The sequence below is a fragment of the Xenia sp. Carnegie-2017 genome, unplaced genomic scaffold (genome assembly GCF_021976095.1).
Source record: "Xenia sp. Carnegie-2017 unplaced genomic scaffold, XeniaSp_v1 HiC_scaffold_24, whole genome shotgun sequence".
Classification (NCBI taxonomy): domain Eukaryota; kingdom Metazoa; phylum Cnidaria; class Anthozoa; order Malacalcyonacea; family Xeniidae; genus Xenia; species Xenia sp. Carnegie-2017.
Window position 1 is genome coordinate 14585170 of NW_025813487.1, and position 22653 is coordinate 14607822.

At 36.9% G+C, this 22653-nt stretch overlaps 3 protein-coding genes and 1 long non-coding RNA gene across 4 annotated transcripts; 2 read left to right on the top strand and 2 right to left on the bottom strand.

The window, feature by feature from the left end:
* Nucleotides 1–663: 663 nt before the first annotated feature.
* Nucleotides 664–19255, bottom strand: LOC124451103 (kinesin-like protein KIF23). The gene is made up of 35 exons (XM_047001729.1): nucleotides 19147–19255; nucleotides 18993–19074; nucleotides 18721–18813; nucleotides 18589–18627; nucleotides 18329–18434; nucleotides 17876–18012; nucleotides 17271–17386; nucleotides 17107–17167; nucleotides 14380–14486; nucleotides 13581–13693; nucleotides 12848–12969; nucleotides 12468–12570; nucleotides 12302–12393; nucleotides 11932–11997; nucleotides 11784–11837; nucleotides 11283–11344; nucleotides 10594–10628; nucleotides 10467–10517; nucleotides 9350–9414; nucleotides 9157–9259; nucleotides 7661–7719; nucleotides 7522–7562; nucleotides 7031–7076; nucleotides 5857–5919; nucleotides 5706–5765; nucleotides 5016–5066; nucleotides 4738–4830; nucleotides 3909–3989; nucleotides 3235–3316; nucleotides 2648–2724; nucleotides 2318–2386; nucleotides 2028–2125; nucleotides 1318–1393; nucleotides 1107–1168; nucleotides 664–863 (listed from the first exon to the last, which is right to left on the bottom strand). Exons 1-35 carry the CDS (start codon nucleotides 19158–19160, stop codon nucleotides 842–844), a joined length of 2601 nt encoding a protein of 866 aa, XP_046857685.1. The 5' UTR covers nucleotides 19161–19255; the 3' UTR covers nucleotides 664–841.
* On the top strand, nucleotides 15117–16567 carry LOC124451104. Its single transcript, XM_047001730.1, has one exon. It carries the CDS (start codon nucleotides 15291–15293, stop codon nucleotides 16494–16496), a length of 1206 nt encoding a protein of 401 aa, XP_046857686.1. The 5' UTR covers nucleotides 15117–15290; the 3' UTR covers nucleotides 16497–16567.
* A 1252-nt stretch (nucleotides 19256–20507) lies between the features above and the next one.
* On the bottom strand, nucleotides 20508–21562 carry LOC124452219. The gene has a single exon (XM_047002801.1). The coding sequence runs from the start codon at nucleotides 21273–21275 to the stop codon at nucleotides 20508–20510; it is 768 nt and encodes a 255-aa protein (XP_046858757.1). The 5' UTR covers nucleotides 21276–21562.
* Nucleotides 21563–22020: 458 nt separating this feature from the next.
* LOC124451377 lies at nucleotides 22021–22641 on the top strand. The gene is made up of 2 exons (XR_006950434.1): nucleotides 22021–22216; nucleotides 22384–22641. It is a non-coding gene; the product is annotated as an uncharacterized LOC124451377 (long non-coding RNA).
* Nucleotides 22642–22653: the final 12 nt, after the last annotated feature.

The following is a 22653-nucleotide window of genomic DNA, read 5'->3' on the forward strand; positions in this document are numbered from 1 at the left end:
TGAAAATCAAAATTAAACAGGAAAAATGTACTTGCAATCCAATATTGGCAGGCATAGGAAAAGAGTTAGATTACGTAGCGTTCCAGGCCTTTCCTATAATGAATTGCTATTACACGAAAAAAATATTGAACAGTACATCGTCCACACAAATATGATTATAAAAAAAAACACATTGAGACGCGTGCGCTGATTGGTCTAGAGCTGTGTTTGCATTAGCCAGTGTAAAACACATCTGAGCTCAACAAATCAAATCAATCATAACAGCCAATCAGTCAAAGAGAATTTGCAAATCGATCATGAATACATTTTAGAGGAAAAATTTAAATGTTTGTCTTTTTTCGCATTATTGTTATTTTATAAAAGAAATATAAAATGTTTTTAGTGTTTGCACTGGCTTATGCAAACCTCAGAGAAGTTTGTGAAAACTCTCGAGAATGTGCAACCCTCAACCTTCGGTCTCGGGCTTGCAGTGATCTGCTCTCGAATTCTAACAAAGGTCTCCTCGGTTTGCATTAGCCTGTGCAAACACAGTAAACATCTTTTATTTCTTAAATGAAATGAAATGTTGCAATTCGGAAGTATGCAATAACAAACCGTTGGTACGACCCCAAGAATGTCACCTGAATGGGTTGTGCGAATATAAAAGAAGTCTCAAACGGCGAGTAAGGTTAAAAGAAATACTATATATTGTATTTACAAGAGTGAAAATATATGCTGTGATCTAAAAAACAAGTCTCAAAATTCCACGGTGTTTATATATATAAGTAATAAATATATTGAAAAGTATTTCACACATCGTGCACATCACATACTATGAAAACGAATGTAATGAAATAGCATGTTATTCGTCGGATTTTCTTCTCCTAAAAAGCGTGAAAAATAATTTTTGAAAGAGCAAATACACGTAGTTTGCAGGGACGCCGGAAAGTCGATAATTGTGTGCGTTGGGGGGGGGGGATATATTCATAAATGCATGTTTCGTATGATTACTTTCTTTTGAAATCAATTGCTTTTCCAGATGTGACTACGAATATATGAACCCACTCCCCGACAACTATCGACGTTCCAACCTCCCCTGACTGTTGGAGAGATTGCTATGAACTTACTTTGCGGTGTGATGAATGCTTGGATCCATTTGCCCGGGTCTTCCCTCAATACCATAAGCACACTAAACAGAAAAACACTTTCAATGGAGCATAGGTGAATTATTTTCGACAATTCGTTATCTTGCTGGACGGACTATCAATTATGATATTTTTTTAATAGTTTAGTCATCCTACGCATGTTACGTAAATGTTTTTCAGTGAAGATTTATACCCTTGTTTCAACATCCGTCCAACTTGATGTAGTGTCTTCATCCATTTCCTCGATCTCCTTTGGAAGACTTCGTTTTCTAAGTGATTGAGATAAGTCAATATTCAACAATTACTATTCTTCAGTAAGCAGAAGAGACTAAGTAAAAAAGAATTAAGAGTCTCAACATCAGAACACTCCTAAAAAGGATATCTTTTGAAGTATATAAGAACTCGATTTTCAACATCAGATCACTCATGATGAAGACACTAGACTGGAGTATATAAGAACTCAAATTTCAATATCAGATCACTCCTGATGAAGACACTAGACTGGAGTATATAAGAACTCAAGTTTCAACATTAGATCACTCCTGATGAAGACACTAGACTGGAGTATATAAGAACTCAAATTTCAATATCAGATCACTCCTGATGAAGACACTAGACTGGAGTATATAAGAACTCAAGTTTCAACATCAGATCACTCCTGATGAAGACACTAGACTGGAGTATATAAGGACTCAAATTTCAATATCAGATCACTCCTGATGAAGACACTAGACTAGAGTATATAAGGACTCAAGTTTCAACATCAGATCACTCCTGATGAAGACAATACACTGGAGTACATAAAAACTCAAATTTCAACATCAGATCACTCTTGATGAAGGAGATGAAGGAGAATGCCAGATCACGTGAGATGAAAACACGACAAACGTGGATGATTCCTACCTTTCGGGAGGACGGGCAACTTCAAAGTTAGTTCTTAGTGTTTCAACATCTGTAAACTGAACACAACGTCCACCACCAGTGGTCTTGTACACATCTCCCTGGAATGCGACAGATGACAAAAACGTCACCAAACTACGAATCATTCCGAATAAAGATGCGAGTAAAAATCGTGATGAAATCCATTTATTGGTAAACAAACTGTTTTGTTTATAAATTGCAAATTAACGTAAAATCCTCAAATTTGCAATAAACTTTTTTATAGCAATTCTTTGGCTATATGGAAAAAATACCTTGATCAATTTCGTCTCTAATTCGCCTTGGGAATCAGCTTCCTGATGTTCGAGAACATAGTTCGTTGCCTTAAAAATAATAAATCTTGAGTATTTTACAACATTTACTTAAGTCTAAGCATTGTGCGACACTGGGCAGGTAGCTCTTGGTTAAAAACATTAACATTGCATTACCGAACCTGAGGGCGAAAACGAATTGTAAGTCAATATAATGTTATGAAGCACACATGAGTTCCATTATTAACATAAATACTTTAGCTCTTCTGCGATATTGGCCACTCTTACCAAATATTGTTGATCTTACCTAGATATTTTATATCATACTTATACCTGGGATTCTCTGAAATGCTTTCCTTCGGGAACAGACACGGTCTTTTTATTTTTCAAAACAGGACGAAGAATGGTTTCTGGACAAAAAAAAAGTCGAAGATTTATCAGTTGGGTAGTTAAAGGTGTCCATTTTGTCAATGGTGTAAAAAGGTCGAATGTTGAAGTAAGATGGTGTATGAAGCTTCGATAAACGATGATGGAAGTAAATAATTTGGAAACATATACAAGATCAACATCCTTTACCATGAGTATGAGTAATGTAATGGTCGTAAGGCAATGGACAATTTACCCTTCCAACGTACCGGTCTCAAAATTTATACAAGATCAACATCCTTTACCATGAGTATTAGTAATGTAATGATCATATGGCAACGGACAATTCACCCTTCCAACGTACCGGTCTCAAAATTTATACAAGATCAACATCCTTTACCATGAGTATTAGTAGTGTAATGGTCGTAAGGCAATGGACAATTTACCCTTCCAACGTACCGGTCTCAAAATTTATACAAGATCAACATCCTTTACCATGAGTATTAGTAGTGTAATGGTCGTAAGGCAATGGACAATTTACCCTTCCTACGTACCGGTCTCAAAATTCTCAGCTGGTTTATGCTCCAGCCAATAATCTGTTGATCTTGAACGGCGATGACGCAGCTTCGGAACGGGCTTAATTCGAAAAGAAAAACAAACACAAATGTTTCTCAGATTCAAATTGGAATCTGTCTTCCATAGCTCAACAGTGCTCTTACTGACACTCTAACCTTCATTTTTTGAAGCAGTAGACATCATGAAACAATACCGGGTCACACATTTTTTAAAGCAGTAGACATCATGAAACAATACCGGGTCACATATTTTTTATGTTGATAAAAGTGTTACACAAGAGTCTATTGCATATTCTGTAGCACCTAAGCCCCCCTCTATAAGATAGTAAAAACCCAGTTACTTTCACATCACCACATATCATACAGTCCTCTCCTGTAGCACCAACATCACCCTCAATCATTTGGTCAAACCCAGTTACTTTCACATCACCCTCAATTATACAGTCCTCTCCTGTAGCATATACATCACCCTCTATCAAATGGTCAGTAACACCTAATACCACCCTCCTCAGATAGGAGGCACCATGTTAAGTTATCAATATGTTATCAACTTATGAAGATGAACTCGATAGAAAATTATTGCCAATTCAGCACGATCATAGATGGAAGAACACATAACAACATATAAGAGCTAGAAGTCAAAATATTACTACCTTCTTGGCAACAGGAGGAGGAGAACGAGATCTAAAGAACCCTTTACCACGCCCTATAGCTTTCCCATTCTTCTTTTCACCCTATATCGAAGATGAAATGAAGAAAATGCAGTAAGTTCAATTGCATGGGGAGGGGAGGGGACGGGGGGATGCAGTACTTTTGCAAGTAATGATTATGCGGGGAAATGATGCACATGATTACGTACTGCGAACATAAAAAACCTGGGACCCCACTTATGTACTTAAAAACCTCTGTATTTAGAAAGCATGGCGGCCAGCCCGCAACTTTAATCATGACATGTAAATTTCAGGACATCGGCGCTGTTCATTTTTTTGGAAATCTTCATAGCATAATCAATAAACAGGCAGGCTACACCACTGTACATAAATTTATGTTTGGAATGATATAGAATGCATTTAGAAAATAAATACAATTTTGTGTTCAAAACCCAAAGAATTCCATCGACAATGATACATGGGACGAACAGCACACGTTCGGGAATCATGATTAACTATCTTCTAAAATATTCCCAGGGTTCGTACACTTTTAGCGAAAAAAAATTCCAGGACTGTCAACGACCAAATAAACAAAATTAACGACCTTCGTGACAATTCACGCATTTCGAAAAATTACTTTAAATTCGCCACATCCTATTGGTTTCATTTAATCACATGGCTTTAGACTTTCAAGAGCCGAAAGCAATTTTCCAGGTTTTCCAGGTCTGGATTTTTAATTTATTTTTTACCAGGACTTTCCAGATTTTTAAGCACACCTGAACCAACCCTGTATCCTCCCCCCCCTTCAAGAAAGATATGCCAGTAGTCTTACTTTGTTTACAATTTCCTTGAGCTGTCGTAGCTTCTCTTCGCTTTTAATAATCTTCGTTTCCATTTCCATTTCTTTATCCTTCACTCTTTTATCCTAGATGAAACCAAAAAAAGCGAAAGTTATCGACAAAACAAATGGGGAAAATCGAACTTTGAAATAGTAGATAAATGGTTCACGAATTCGCTATTGCCAGTACCAACCAGTACCAAACTCTAGCAAAATTTCCTTCTGCATACAGGAAGTTAGTTCTATGACGTGAAATAGTAAGAGTTACATACACATTCTTTTTGCCACTTATCTCTTTCCTGGGTCACAACACCTTTCCAAGTCTAAAAATATTACAGTGAACTACATAAGATTGATGGAAACTAGCAAACTGGCAGAAGACTTTCAGTCAACATTGTGTCACATCTTATGTAGACGCAGCCATAGTAGACACCATTATGTGTTCGAAGGGAAATGCTAAAACCCAAATTTTTCTAACACAGGAATGTTTGGACCGAGCAACTTTGTTCAAGGAGCAGCAGCATACGTAGCAAGCTTGCAGAGTTGGTTTCGCTCTGTAATTCTTTATGGATTTAGGGGAGAGATGCGCACCTCCCCTAGTGTGCAGGAGGGTTGTAACTTTTCTAACAAAATGCTAATATTCCAAACAGTTAAGCAACAAGGGCAAGATGCGCACCACCGCAAAAGCAATTTTGATAGACGTGTAATGGAGCACATATTCAAAAATCTTCCAATCATAATAAAAAAAAGATAACAGAATTTGCCAACAAATCCCGACATGCTACAGTAACAAGGATCCAGCGAAATCTAATTCAAACTAGAGCTCAACCTCCCAATCCCCAAAAAACAGCCATCAGCCATCGTGAATCCATCCCTTAGTAAATATCGGGCTGGTTAAGCTACTGCCATGGAGTCCATATTTAGGGAACACAGTGTTTTGCTTTCGCAAGACCAGCTCTTACTTGTTTCAATCGTATACGATCCTGTTTCTCTTTACTGATTGCCTTACGTTGTTCGTCAAGCTGAAAACAAACGCAGAGTTTATAATTCAATTATTCACGAAGTCCTTTATAAACATGCACCTGCCAAACAAATTCCATGATAACGAATTACCTCAGTTTGCAGATCTCTAGCGTTTTCCTCATATTGTTGGTTCGTTTTCTGTAATACGTCGTTCTGCGGAATAAAGCAATGTACAATATATGTTTCAATTTATGACAATTCCGTATTCCATTCCAGCTAAATTCCATACAAAGTTCGTGCATTGCTATACCACAGAATAGACATCTAACAGAAGGCGCACTCGGCTAAAATCGTGGCGTATTTTTGCACTACGCATGCGTGACTTCCCAGCAAGATACTTTCACAAAATCAATATGGAATAGTATTGCACGAGAATGCTATTTTACTAATAATTCTCGTTTAAAGCAAAAGTTTGCCGAACTTTTTACAAAATATTATCATCTGGTGAAGGCGATAAGGTTCCAAGCTTTTGAAGTGCAAAACGATGTATTTGTAAAAACATCTATATTTTCTATTGCGATCTAGCTGAAGTATCTTGCTGAAAGGCGTGTCTGCTTAGAATTCGCTTCAGAAAAGTGGGGGACACGAACATCAAAGGTTCCGATACGAGCGGACCTTCTGTTAAGATATCTATTCTGTGGCTATACCAATCAAAATGCAAATTTGGTTTCAAAGCCATTATGATTGGATGATAGCTACATGAACTTCGCAACATTACGTAGAAAATACTAAGAAATTGATTGTGAGAGTGAGTAAGAGAGGAATTAATCTATGGATTGAGAAATGTGTTTCACAAACGTCTCATTTTCATGTTCCACACATTACGCAGAAAGTAATAAGAAATTGATTGTTTAAATGAGAGTGAGTAAGAGATAGGAATTAATCTATGGATCGAGAAATGTGTTTCATAACGTCTCATTTTCATGTTCTACATATATAGCACAGAAAATTAATGCGCAAAACGCTAAGGTCCAACTATTGAGTTCTGAAGATCTAGGCAAGATACACGAAAGTTCTAGCACGATCCTTTTCAGATCTTAACTTAAATAAGATTTGCAAGATCATGCAAAACTGCACCAGACTAAAACAAAGAGTTGTGCGCGTTCAGCCATGATCTAGTTATTTTGAGCAGGAGCTGTGATAATATATGAAATCTAATTTCACCCCCCCCTTATTCCAGCATGTATTTACACGTAAAATTACCTTTATGAGATATAATTCCCCACAAACACTCCAGTATGTATTTACACGAGTAACTACGTACCTTTTGCGTGATTGTCTTTAATTTTTTCTCCAGCCTCTGAATTTCTCTACAAATACGAAAATCGATAATAGACTAATAGTAATATGAATTTACGTACATACTCTCACTTTCCAAGCAAAAATTTCACTTAACGTAAAAATGACGTGAAGAAATTCAACAATGCACAAATACGATAGTTATCGATAAGTGTCTAAATTCTCTTGAAGCACAATTCATTAACTTACAAAGGTGTTTACAGAAATTTATTGACATTGTGTCACGTTGCTAAGTATGTCATTTTTGAGAATAACAAAAAATAATTAATACAAGTTTAAAACTCGCCAATTTTTTATTGTATATCATATATATTGCACATTTATTGAGTTGTTTTTTTATCGATCAATTGACTTCCGCAACAAATACAGAACACACCAGCAAGCAAAACAGTAGTTTTAGGTAAAAACCCTGCAACTGAAAATTGAGGACTTAGATAAAAAATTAGTGATTAATACCTGTCTTTTTCAACATTAGATGCTTGAAGCGTTGATATTGTCTAGAAAAATATGATGAATACAATTAAATTCTATAAATCAAAATCAGCAGCGCCCAATAATCGTTGCTCGTATTTCGTGTGTATGTTTTTAAACACACCCTGTCTTTTTCTGCCATGTCAGTATCTCTCTTTATTACTTCCTGTCGAAATACTGCACCTAAAACAGTGAAAGCAGAAACAATTATAGATAGAGATTTATAACAAAAGCAAGAATACAAAGCGTGCGCTGATTGGTCGACAGCTGAGTTTGCAAATGCCTGTGCAAACTGATCTCAATCAATGGTTTACGAGATGCAAATTTTGCTTTTTTAAATTATAGTTTTATTCAATAGAACTTGTGAATTGACAATGGACTTTCTATACAAATATCTCCTTCCATTCTCAAGATATTCAATTTTTGTAATGTTCGGTTGTGTGTGCAACTAGTGACGTCATATTGCATAATGAACGCCGAAAACTTTCCTAAGTCCTTCAGTTTTCGGGTAGCTTTCGTAGGAAATGCTTAGGAAGTATTTCATAACATTGACACTATTCAACGAAGGCATCTTTGCCCGGTTGAAGTAGTATATCGTCGAGTATACTGGATGATTCAAATTCTAATTATGCAATATGACGTCACTGGTTGAACAAAACGGGGACGTTTTTACGCAAAACAAAAACGTTGATACCTTGAGAATGAAAAGTGATATGTAAACTGCTTTAGAAAGTCTACTGTCATTTTAAAAGTTCTGTTTGATAAAATTATAACTTAAAAACTAAAATTTTCTCTGCATAATCACTTTAAAGATCATTGTCCAATCAATCATAAATAAATGCCAGAGAAAAAATTAAAACATTTGTTTTAAAATTATCTGTTTCGCATTATTGTTGTTTTATAGAACAAAACATGTTTTTCATGTTTGCACTGGCTTATGCAAAACATGGAGACCTTGAGGAAATCTAGACCAACACTGATCAACTCTCGAGTTCTCCCGAAGGTCTCTTCGGTTTGCATAAGCCTGTGTAAACCTTGGAGACCTTGAGGAACTCTAGACCAACACTGATCAACTCTCGAGTTCTCCCAAAGGTCTCTTCGGTTTGCATAAGCCTGTGTAAACCTTGGAGACCTTGAGGAGCTCTAGACCAACACTGATCAACTCACGAGTTCTCCCAAAGGTCTCTTCGGTTTGCATAAGCCTGTGTAAACCTTGGAGACCTTGAAGAACTCTAGACCAACACTGATCAACTCTCGAGTTCTCCCAAAGGTCTCTTCGGTTTGCATAAGCCTGTGCAAACCTTGGAGACCTTGAGGAACTCTAGACCAACACTGATCAACTCTCGAGTTCTCCCAAAGGTCTCTTCGGTTTGCATAAGCCTGTGTAAACCTTGGAGACCTTGAGGAACTCTAGACCAACACTGATCAACTCTCGAGTTCTCCTAAAGGTCTCTTCGGTTTGCATAAGCCTGTGTAAATCTTGGAGACCTTGAGGAGCTCTAGACCAACACTGATCAGCTCTCGAGTTCTCCCAAAGGTCTCTTAGGTTTGCATAAGATGTGCAAAGCCAGTAATCATTTCTTCAGTAATACACGCAAATCAAAATCCTCTAGTACATACGTGTTCTGTCCAAGTCTCTTTGAAGCGTTACTCGCATTTTTTCTCTTTCTTCCAGATACTTGATTAGATTCACGAGCGTGACACAATCCTCAGGACTCGTTATCTGTCGAAGAGCACGTGACAAGACACGAGACGAGTGAATTGGTGCAATTGATTTATAATAAGAGCAAGTTTGAAATGTAAAAAACTCTACCTCCATCAAAGGAAACGGTGGAAATGTGATCAATGGCTTAAGGTCAATTGCTTTGTTGATGGCATCTGAACAATAAAAAAAGTCACGGTGAGAACCATACAATAATGGTGCAATGTCGATGGTGATTGCCTAAGAGGCTACAGATAATCTTCGATGTCTTGCCACCTACAAAACATTGAAGATTATCTGTGACAACCATTGAACTAAAATACATGGAACGCCACCTGAAGCAAATAATTGAAGCCTTAATCTTACACACAGACACGCGAGATTACACCGAGACACGCGTGTGTAATGTTTCGAGATTCTCTCGCGAAGTAAAAATTGATTGACCACACACGCGTGTCTGGGGGTAATCTCGCGAGTCTGGGTGTAAGATTTGGCTTCAAAAAATTATTAGGCTTTTCTATTACAGGTGGCGTTCCATGTATTTTACCTCAATTATGACAACTGAAAACACAAAAATTATTATGGCGTGGTTTTTCTCGAGATTTGCAATCGTTCAACTAACGGATTTCGCTCGGATTTTTGAGAATAAGGACTCCAATACGCGACAAGAGCTACACTTGTTAGAGAGTTTTCAAATGTGAAAACACTGAAGCAAACCAAAAAAATTGTAAAAATATCTAAGCACGAAAAACTTTACGGATTCAGTGTAAAATAGGTTAAAGCTTGTGCGTTTATAATTATATAATATAATATATATTTGGAATAACATTGAAATAAATTTGGCTTGGAATAACATTGAAGATAAAAGAAAATATCCATTGCATGCATAAACTTTATAGATTTAATATTTTTATTTTTATATAGCTCATACTTTGTTTTTTCTGTTTATTTTATACCTAGATGTAGTATACTTTTTAATTTTCTTTTATCACACGGCTATCTGAAAATCAACTTTTTTATTTTTTATATGTAGTTGTATTTTAGGATCCAAGTTGAGATACTACCGTGTTTAAATAAATGTAAATAAATAAATAAATAAATAAATAAATAAATAAAAACAATCAGCTTCGCTTTGACATATAACATTGACTTCGGTCGGAATGATTTTTGATATCATGCTCAACCTCATCCAATAATAGTGAATTGTTTAACAAAATTGAACATTTACCGGTTGCATCATCTTTAATGTTTTGCAAGGCTTGTTTGTAGAGCTCGTTGGCTGGAAGAAAAGAAAAAAATTTCAAAATCAATTGTGTATGTAAGATTACCATTTCGACGAAACTAGAAATTGATACCTTTCCTTCGTCCGGGAGCAAGTCCTATGTTGTAACTGTTAGTAAAAAAAGATGTACGTATAAAGATATAACATAATCTATGTAAAGTATATTGCAAAACAAAATCATATGAATGGAGTGCTCGATGCTTGTACAGAGCGCTATGATAAAAAAATTTACGTATAAAGCAGGGGTCTCCAAACTTTACAGCCAGAGGGCCACATGAACTTTCATTATGAAGCATTGAAACATAAAAAATTTCCACGTTATCCTTCAGCTTTTTAAATTTCGCAATGTGCTCGAAAACTGAAGTAGGAAGTTGGGACACAAATTGACGTAAGCCACTCTTGCAAGTTGGCAACATCATAACGTGAACTTTCTGCACAAAGTTTATTTTGTTTAATAATATTATTTTATTTTCTTAAGTGTCTTTGCGGGCCGGATTGAGAGGCCCAACGGGCCGCATCTGGCCCGCGGGCCGTAGTTTGGAGACCCCTGGTATAAAGATATAACATAATCGATGTAAAGTATATTGCAAGACAAAATCATGTCAATAGAGTGCTCAATGCTTGTGCAGAGCGTTACGATAGATAATTAAATATAGTATATATTTATATTTGCATGGCAATAGTTTTGAATGAAATTCTTTATCTATTTGAATGAAATAGATTAAATAGGGGATAAGAACTATAGATATATATCATAAATACTTTATTCCGGTAGGTCGAGCCACGACTACTTCTTGTGTTATTTCAGCAAATCTCATGACGTGCTAGAAAATGACGAAGAATTTACGATAGAAATATTCACCACTGTTCATGATGAATATAAGTATTTTCCTTGGTCGTTTTTGAGACATCGAAATATGGGAATACAACAGTCATGACGATGTATTTAGGGGAGAGGTGGGTACCCTTTCTAGCTCTGGCGAAAGGAGTGCCAATTACCCTATAAAATACTGCGTGATATACAAAACTATTAAGCGAAAGCAATTGTGATTAGTGTTTAATGGACCACACTAAATTGAAGCACAATCATAATAAAAAGATAGCAACACTTGACAAACGCCATACATGTTATGGCAACAAGTAGTCAGAGAAATTTCACCCAAACTAAAGCACCCTCCCCCCCCCCCCACAAAACCATCAAGGTTCCATTCCTACATGAACTCGAGGTAAAACAAGATAAATTAACAGTATCCAACCACCTACCACGCTTTCATCATATTCTTTGGCACTTGGATTCAGACACACGACCATCCTAACCTAAAGAGAAAAGATAGTGAGTTACAGAAATTTAACCACTAAAAAAGACGTTTTTCCCAATACATCGCATAACAGATATAGCAATATGTAATACCTTGCCTTCACCATCAAAAAAATTCTTGAAGAGATGAGTCAGCCTACTTTCGCGATATGGCACCATCTGATGGTATAAGAAAATTTGATAATACACGGTACGATTTTATAGGTCAGTAAAGATCGATTACTGTATGGTTAAAAGTTTTGCACACGACCCGCGAGATATACATAGAAACAATTGACCAATGAGCTCATACACCGCGGTTGCTTTGAATCAAGTTTAGTAAAAATTTTTTAAGATCACAACGACATAAAAAGGATAGTTGAAGAGGACTTTATACAAAGCCAACAATGTAATTAACATTCTTAAACGGAAACACATTCTATGATCGTTTCAAATTGCAATTTATATAATTGACTGAGCATACTTTTCCCGACTGACCGCCATCTCCGTTCGATTGGTTCTCACGCAAGATCTCGAGACATGACCGTAAATTCATTAGATCCTTGTTGATGTTACCTAAAAAATATATCCAAATCAATGATATCAACGACTTGATGAAGACTAATAACAATCAAAGTTAAACACTTTACCAGCTTCTTTTAGTCTTTCTCCATCGGCTTTGGTTCTGTTCGTTCTTTCTGAGCCCGCAAGATCGCACATGGACAGCGTACTAACGCGCACCTCATCTTTCTCCTGCAAGAACACCACGCATTTAAACGCATTACTGCACAAACAACAGTTCTAGCTTAGCCAAATGCCTGGGAGAGTAATATCCACATTGTCACATCCAAATTATACATGTATATTTACATCTTTACAACTTTAATCACTGCAGATATCACTTATACAGCAAAACTAACGTTCTTTTATCAAGTATTGAAATAAACCAATACCCAAGTGTTCAATTGAATATTAGATTTGCAAAAACATCGACAACCCCCCCCCCCAACGTTTGTGTTTGCACACGTACCAACAGAACACTTTCTCCTTCCGGATCAAGAGGAGCTTGCACCAATTTCAATGTAAAAACACTGTGACTACGGCTTGACTGCATGTTCAACTGTGTGTTCGCAACACGACGCTTCTTTTGACCTGCACGAAAAAAAATCGACATTTAGGATGATCAAGAATAACCAGATAAGGATTACAATCAAGTGTCCAATATATGCTACAATATATTAATGTATGCTACCGAGGGAAAGAATGGTACATTAATGTATACTACCGAGGGAAAGAATGGTACATTAATGTATGCTAACGAGGGAAAGAATGGTACATTAATGTATGCTACCGAGGGAAAGAATGGTACATTAAGTGCTTTAGTATATAGATCATAAATTTTCAATAAAATCGACGTCTTTCCGGGGCGATTCGTCCAACGAATTTTCGTTGCAAAATGCTATAAGTGACCAAAGCATTTTTTGTCGCCTTCCAAGTGTTTTGTAAATCCTTTCCTAATAATAGCTGAAGTTCGTCACGTATCAAGCTCAAGAAATGTTTTAGTTCTCGGCTCTATAGCTGTTTTATTTGTAATAAATTCAAAACGAGCGAGCAACAATTTGTTTCTCTGGGGGGGGGGGACATTGTATTTCTTTTAAGTCAGGTGACCACGAATGAGCCAATCACATTCAACATACACAGCACGTGTGTATAGAAACAATTTCACGTCATGCTAAAGCACCTATATTTCATATGATGCCTACCTTTCCAGAACATGGCGTAGGCATCCTCGGTGCTTTTCACCTCGACTTCTGTGACGCCCTGTACGTACATGTTACGATTGTTGTCCTCGCGTAGTTGCTTAGAAACGGGAGGTCTGGAATACATTGTTTTTTTCGTGTTAGTCAACATAACTCAGTAATAGACGGTACAGTATTAAATAGAGCTTGATATTATGCAGCCTCGCACAAGAGAAATTGAATATATTTTAAGCAGCAAAGGGGGCAGATCAGTGCTCACTTGACAGGGAGGGTACTAACTTTCCAAGAGAACGGGGTGGGGGCATCGATGTCCTGGTTAAAGTTGCCTCCAGGCATTGTATATGTTTTAGGTTTACAGATGTGTGAACCTTTTATAATGAAAGTATTATTAGCTTATTAACAGAATTTTAAATCGTTTTTATTCATGAATAGTGGTTCGAAGTTTAAATTATGTACGCAAATTAATAAATCCTAGTTGTGTAGCTGTACGGTACGTAATACCATTTTCAATTTTTTCTCGAGGGGTGCCATTAAGTCCGTGGGGTTTCCCCCTCCACCCATAAAATCCACCCCCGAGCAACAAACAGAACACAAGAGCTAGTATTTAGGAAAATTTTTGTATATTGAAGCGATACTAATTCATCGTGTTAACCGAATTTTAACGTCACTTTATCAACTTCAACATAATGAACATTCTGCTTGTATTGGAGAAAACGGCTGGGATACAGGATACCCAACCGTGTAGCTGTAAATGTGAGAGGAAAATACGTAAATAATTCATTTATCAAGTGAAAATTCTTACTTTGGACATATCACATCTTGTTTGATGTCTTCGAGTAGATCATAAATAAAGTTATTGTAGATTTCCACGTACGACACAAACACTGCGTAACCGTTATCTTCGTCCACCTACGAACAGGAGAGAACATAAAATCATTTTAATAAATGAATGTCGGAGCCGACTTGGGATAATATGAAGAATCTTTCGAAGCAATTAGAACTTAGATTTTAGATGTTGTGTACCGCAGTGAGTCAGTGTGATGGAAACATTCTCCGACGATTGTAATTGAGAGTATATTCGAAGTTTTATTTGGGATAATTAAACTCTATTTTTAAATCGAGAGTTTGGGTTAGTGATCAGTCGAGGCTTATAGCTTTGGAGACAAAAAATTCTGTGGAGACGTATAAAGAAACGGCTGTTGCACACGATGATACGTTGAAAAGTAGCTATCGAAATTCAAACCAGAGTTATCGGAATGTTTTTATCCATACATCGAGGCTGTGGCATGCTGTCAGGATTTTTTTCGGCGCCACAAGAACTGTTTTAAGGAACGAAAAAACAACGCGAATGCAAATACGTAAACATACCAATGAATTCGTTAATTTCATTTGTCAAGTGAAACAAAGAAGAGTATAAATTTTCAATAAAACATGAAATAGAAAATAACAAATGCAATTACATGAAGTACTGCACAGTATTTCATGTAATTCCACAGGAAATAGTTTGCATATGAATGCCTGCTGCCAGGTAGAGAAATATTGTATGTATTGTATTGAATCCAAAGATTACTGGTGTCAACTTTCAACTATTACATTTTGTGCAAAACCTAGTCAATAACAAACAGTTGTTAGAGTGAGGATTGAGGAGAATGACCAATTCCTAGTTTAAAGGAAAACGTTCCTCCATATCCACAAACGGTTTTCCCGCTAATAATGGCAGACGTTAGATTAAGTGACGAACATGATCGATTACAAGTTATGGCAAATGCTTCACGAGACTGTAAGCTACGAGCATCTGCAAGTTACGGTAACCTAAAAAACTCGAGCATGTCAACGCTGCTGCTCGACTCAAGCATACGGCCGTGTTACTATCTCTTACAAATACTCGGAATGTGGAGACCCAAACGCCAAATCACGAACAAAAACATAGAAATTGCATTGAAAGTGTACGAATGGATAACATTCTTCATATGGCTTGTGTCTTTAATTGCCGTGATGTCTTTGGACTTTATCCATTACGGTTTCGCAGTCAGGAAAATTCACTTCGCAGACATCTTAAACAGCATCCCCACATGTCTCAATTTACTTTGTCCTTTCGTTTTCACCCGTGTCTATCTAAGACGAGGACAATTCTTAAGGCTCGTCTTCAGCGTGCAACATCACTCCATACTATACCGAAAGAAACTACGCAGAAAAGCCATATTATATACCATCGTCTCCTATACACTTTGGCTTCTGGGTGGAACCTTTTTCTTCTTTCATTGGACCCCATTCTTTTCACGTCCATGGCAATATGTCATTTATACAGTGGTTATCCTATATACGACGGGATGGTGGGCTGTATGGTTGAGTATTTACGCTTTTGTTTGCGACGTACATTGCCTGCAGGTCGAAATTCTTAACGAGAGCATTCGAAACAGGAACGTCAGTTTAGTCAACGTACTCGACGAGCACCAAAGATTACGAGGTTTCTTGGAAAGAACGCAAAAAGATTTCAATCTAATAATATCGTTTGCCGTTAGTTATCACATTTTCGACATCATCGTTTTTAGTTTCGCGTATTTCGATCAGGCCTTCGGTAAGAACTATAAACTCTGGCAATACTTATTGGGAGTAGCCTTCGATTTGATCACTATCCTCATAAAGCTGTTCCCACCTGCGCTGGTGGCAGCTGCGGTTCATTGTTCTATCACAGAATCCTCCAAACGATGCCATGTTACACTTGACGTGCACGATTTGCCTCAAGACGCCATGCAATTGTTCCAATACATGGTTAGCTGTGAACCTGACATGGGTTTGAAAATCCTTGGCATTCGCATCACCATTGAAATTGTTGGTACAATACTCATGACGTTAGCGACCGGATGTGTTTCTTTCGTGGCTTTTATTGTTCCACGACTAATTAACGACACAATGTAGATTGTATCTGCATCACCCCCACAATTCTCTTTTAAAAAGTGTGGTGGAAGAAGGGGGGTGTATCTGCATCACCCCCACATTTCTCTTCTAAAAAGTGTGGTGGAAGAAGGAGGGTGTGTCTGCATCACCCCCACAATTCTCTTTTAAAAAGTGTGGTGGAAGAAGGGGGGTGTATCTGCATCACCCCCACAATTCTCTTTTAAAAAGTGTGGTGGAAGAAGCTGTGTGTATCTGCATCACCCCCACAATTGTCTTTTAAAAAGTGTGGTGGAAGAAGGGGGGTGTATCTGCACCACCCCCACAATTCTCTTTTAAAAAGTGTGGTGGAAGAAGGAGGGTGTATCTGCATCACCCCCACAATTCTCTTTTAAAAAGTGTGGTGGAAGAAGGGGAGTAGACAAGATATCTCAGTGCATGCAATAGCAGTTTTCATGGTGTTTTACAGTTTTATAAATTTTTACACAAGGTGAAATAATTGCTTTTCATAAAAATGGGGGTGAGGTGGGAATACTTCCTCTCAGTCTTCTTAAGATATTGCAATTTCGACCCCAAAGTTCAGCTAAAAAAAAAACATACTGCAGGCTGGAAATAATTTGATAATGGTACTTACATCTTGAAACTTAAAGCAGTCGGGTATTCGAACCATATCTGCAATGTCATCGTCACTGTTTCTAAAGGAAAGAAATAATTTGTCAGTCTTTTGTTCAAGAAGTATTTTGGGGTTGTCAATATTCAGAGCAAATATGTATGATATGTCAGCACTAAGTAAAATACCTGTTTCTTGCTAAGGATGCCATTGCGGCAATTTCTTTTTGCTTTCTATCATGATCTAATTTAGCATCAGATTCACATTGAACATCCATACCATTGCTTTTGTCCGGTACAAATATCTGTTTGCAACATATTCAATAAGTATGTGGGAAATTTTTCAATAAACATAGCCACAAATGAAATCATTTCATTCATGAAGTGAAATAATAAACAATCTAAATAACTTTTCCTAAAAAGCATGAAATAGCAAATGGTAATAAATGTTATAAGTACAGGATGCTATGAGATTTACATATTTAAAGAACAGAAGTATCAACAAAAAACTAGTTTAACAATGTGCAACAGCATGTTGTTGACAAAAGCCCATCGATCATAATGGCTGACTATTGAGCAATATTTTGAATAAACTAAAGAACAGAAGCATCAACAAAAAACTAGTTTAAGAATGTGCAACAGCATGTTGTTGACAAAAGCCCATTGATCATAATGGCTGACTATTGAGCAATATTTTGAATAAACTTATAATTTTGCCTTTTATATCATTAGCATGCCTACTGCCATGACGAAATATATTTTATGCAGGCATTGTCAACATCAAGATTACGTACACAAGGCTTTGTTTGAAATCCTCCAATGCTATTAAAGAGAACATCTAGTGCTCGGGGTAGAAGTCCACCATCGCTTGGTTCACCGGTCATAGTGTACGTTTTCCCAGATCCAGTGATTCCATATGCAAAAATAAGCCCTAAATAACATGGTAATGTAGCATCAATAACAATGTGTACGTTCATCATATATTAGAGGGATGTTGTCAACAGTAAAATTCAATAATGCTATTGTCAGTGATGATTTCAAATGATAGAGATATTACTGAGAAAAACATCAGACAATTTTGCAATTCACGACAGTTGGCTTTTAAACACAAGTTCTTTATGAGCGCATTAAAAAACAATGGGCACTCTAAAATGTTTTACAAGAGGTATACAAGCAAACAAAATCAAATAGTCCAAAGCCCATGCAGTTTTGCTGCCTTTAGTAACAAATTACAAACTGTTACATACCATTTTTTCCATGAATCAAGTCGTGAACTATGTCACAAGCAACTGTATGAAACACAGTCTTCTGATTATTGTCTTCGTCGAACACTTTCTTGAAAGTATGTTGAGTCTAAAAAGTCAAGATGAACCCATAAGATTTTGAAGAAAAGACTGTGTAGTTCCATATTCAATATCACGGCAAAAGTTGCAACAGACTTTGTAAACACACAGTTATACTTAAAGGTTTATTTACATTATTTGAGAGAATGTTTACACCAACTTACGGCCGTAACTCTGTGTCCAGATTTATATCCTTGAGAATTCTGTAGACAAAACGACATTTTAAAAAATCACCAAGGCCACAAGGGCATACAAAGCAGGTATTTCAGATAAAAGCAATGTCGATTTAAGCTCACCTGCGGTGGGTTCAGTTGAATTGTATTCTCGCTAATGACCTCGACGCAAATTTCGGCATCGTTATCGTTGAGAGGTCGGATGCGACAAAATACCTTTTAATATACAAAAAATCGTATATTGAATGATAAATGCCACGATATGGAAAGGCAGCCCTTAAAATAAGCCTTGTCTACCAGTAAACCAAAGTGCTTTCTAAGCGTTCTTGCTTATTTGAACTTTCGTTGTCGAAATATAAAATACATATGAAAAGCACGATACATAGTCAACAAACCTCTACTGGATCAGACGGTTTCGACTTAGACGACTTTCGTGGCGTTTTCTTTGGTGTTTTACGGGGATAAGGCGAAGGAGTGCTACGAAGAATGCAAGAAGAATATTTTATTCACGCCCGGGAACAGAAATATTAAGAAAAATTAGCTGTATACCTTGAAGATTTCATGTCAAAATCGAGAAAAATTGCGTATTGGATTCTTCGAGTTCTTTCTCCTTCGACAACTTTGAATATAACCGCGTATTCTTTGAACGGACCAATCAAAAGCGCTCAAATATTGATCCTAAATTAACCCTACGACACCCTTAGCTCACACTGAGCTTTTACATAGCTGGAGTCAAAGGCTGAAGTGCAATGACAAGAGTGCTCTAGACCAGTACGTATAGTACTAATAGGGTGTGTGTGTGTGGGGGGAGGGGGGGGGGAGAAGGCGAAATGAGCCTGGCGAAGCTGAATATATGATTGTTATAAATACATTTGTATCAGGAAAAATTTTTCCTCATAACAAAAGGTAATGCAGTGGAAGAGAAATGAGCAAAATTAAAGATAAAATCCAAACGTAAGAGATCTCATTGTCAAACAAAAACACAGGTGGTTAAAATGAAACGGGGAAAAAGAAAATTGAATCTTCTACCGAAATAGATCGAAACAATACTCAACACCACTTTGGTCTGAGTTCAAACCTTCTTCTTGCCTGGCATGTATTGCAGAAGCTTCGGAAGACATCGATAAATGTTTGGTGAGTGTTTTTGCCTTAGATCGTACTCCAGCAACAACCAAACAAATTGTACTTGAGACATTGACAGCCAAAGGCCCATAGCGGAATACACTGTGTGTCAAACTTATAAATGGATGGTTGAAAGGGGGGTTAAACATAACAAGCAAAACACAAATTACGTTTTAAGATTAAAATGTCATGTGATTCTAAATAGTCGTTGAAATGCAGCAATGCACTTGACAAAACGCCATTATTTTGGACTCAAAACTGCAATACAATCTCAGATTAATTCGCTTCTATTTAATGCATTGGGACAATCTTCAATGGCCTGTTGCATGGTTATAAACGTGAAATTTTGTTTATCGAGGAAGATGCAATCCTATCACCAGATTTCATTGAGGTCATGTAGTGCGCAAGCGAGATAAAAGCGTCGTAACCAAGAAAGTACCTTACACTTTGCACTTGGGGGTTGGGGTGGAAAGAACATCATGATCAACGCGCAACCGGACACGTTTGGTCGTGCGGACGTTGCGAGCCTTGCGCAGGATAGCGTACGCCAGTTCACGTGGTTACGTATATTCGACGACATGTGTTATCGGTAGAAATGTAGCAATCTTGTAAAACAAGATCTGCGAACATGAGCACGCAATACATCATGAAATATAGACAGTGAAATGTAAAATATGAATATGGATAGCAGTAACAATACAGCCCTTCAATAAATTATCATTGGCGAAATGGTAATGAATTTTTGAAATTAAATATGATGCAAAGCAAATGTAAAGCACGGGAGATAATTATGCCGGGAGTTGACAGTCGGCTTTAGAGACCTTAAGATTTTCGCCATGATGTACAAGTTCAATCTCCTCAGTTTTGCATGCATTCACAACCTCCGCAAGTAGTTTATCAATGTACTGGTACTCTTTCTTTTCTTTCATTGCTTTTACAACCCATTGCTTCTGTGTTTTAGCAAAAATCATTTTGTAACGGTCTTGCCCTTTGTTTGTCCCTGACTTAATGACTGCTTTATCACGTTTAATATTGTTGTTGTGATCTAATGCTGCTAACTGAGTGCGGGCTACCATCCCAGGAAATGAAAAATGCTCTCGCTTTGGGCAATATTTCAGTAAAAGGGAATGGTAAACCTCCAACTCTCCTGTGTGACAAAACTCAGATAGCTTCCGCAGGTCTCTTAGAAGCCTCTTGTCACATATCACCTTCTCTGCAGCGATATATGCTTGTGAAGTAGGAGATAACCACTTCTTCTGCTTTGTTTCTTTTTCTGTTAATTGTTGGTGGCAACATTGATGAAAATATGTGTTCCCCTTCCAGAAATGCTTGTTGGAAATGTGGTTAAGGACAGACTTCCATTTTTCCACCAATTCTTCTGCATTCTTGTTACAACTTGCAGAGCACCACCAAAGATGATTAGAAATGGACTTAATCCAATGGGTCAAGTCATCATTTCCCTTAATGTTAGCCTTCTTTGTTAGTTTTTTTGTGACAGATTTAGACAAATGCCACACATCATATTGGTGATCAATATGAGGGTGTTCGTTTTTCATAGCACTGGCAATTTTTACAATGGTTTTATGTAGGATTTTTTTCTAACCGTAATGAGTTACACAACCATGTTTATTATTATTCAATGTTTATTAAGGGCAATAGATTGGTTTCACATCAGTGGAAACTGTTGTTAAGGTTGAATTCGGAGGACAAGCAAACGGCATTACGCACAGTTTCCACACAAAGAAACCTTCGTATTTTTTAAAAAATAATATTAATCGACATTCAAGTTCTATATGTAGTGCGGAAACTGTGCGATAATGGCCTTTATGGATGTGAAAACGTTTTATTAAAACAGAATACAAATAACCAGCTCAATACTTGCATGTAAGCTATAAAAGTTGCTTGTGTATATACCTACGAATAAAAAATTCTGACGTTTCGAAAAGAAACATTTTGTGATTAGGAGAAGCATTTTGACGCAAGTTTATTATGACAATGACTTTACATAAAGCTTTGAGGAGCAATTGACGATATGACGTCAATACAAGCCGCTGACATATTTCTGCTCCCACGCACCGGATGCCCTAGCTGCAGCATTTCAACTCATTTTTTGTGAAAATATTGAATCAAACAAACAAAAAAATTGCCGCATATTTATTTTCACGGGACAGACAAAGTTTTAAGACCAACATTATTTTTGGGTGGAGTTCCCCTTTAAGATCACTTTTCAGAGAGCGAGTACTTGTTTCTTGAAATATAGCCTTGTGATGTACCAGTGGCACAGAATATATACTATACAGAAGTTCCACTCTTGAGTTAACTTGTCGCTAATTTTTTATGCGCATGCTCCAATTCCGCCATCTTCCTGGCCAGTCAATAGCTGGCAGCGGTATATAAAACTATATGGTAAGATGCGAAGTGAAGACTGGAAAACGTCGATTTTTTTCAATTGAGGCTGTTCAATCTGATGCGTAATTTATAAAATAGCAAAGGCAAGGTATGTTTTAACTTTTCTGGAAGGTTTAAGGAATCTCAGTCGTACTTTATGCCGACTCATCGTCATCGCATGTTCGATTTGGTCAAACGATCACACTATGAATCTTTATGACACCATACGACTGAACTTTGATGATTGAACTACAGAACATTTATTTGGTGTTTCAGGATATTTTTCTGTGTTATTTAAGAAGAAAACATCCAGGAATATCTGCCAATTTAAAGCTGCACTGTTTAAACGATACCATTAAGACCAATATATTACTATAAATTCTATATAGTTATAGTTTTATTGAACATGTAATTAACATTTTATCAGTGGTTAGGTAGATAAATATACGATATATTAATCTTGTAAATGATCATATACCATTATAATGTATCTGAGAAATAGTGAATTACATAAGAGCATACACACTGGCTGAACTGAAGTTTTGT

Excerpts from the sequence above, each read along its gene's own strand:
- LOC124451104 (XM_047001730.1), top strand. The coding sequence starts at position 15,291 with ATGGCAGACGTTAGATTAAGTGACGAACATGATCGATTACAAGTTATG.
- LOC124451103 (XM_047001729.1), bottom strand. Across the intron at positions 18,435-18,588 it reads CTGGACACAGAGTTACGGCC|ACTCAACATACTTTCAAGAA; the intron begins GTAAGTTGGTGT and ends TTGACTTTTTAG. Across the intron at positions 18,013-18,328 it reads CTTGATTCATGGAAAAAATG|GGCTTATTTTTGCATATGGA; the intron begins GTATGTAACAGT and ends CATGTTATTTAG.
- LOC124452219 (XM_047002801.1), bottom strand. The coding sequence starts at position 21,275 with ATGAAAAACGAACACCCTCATATTGATCACCAATATGATGTGTGGCAT.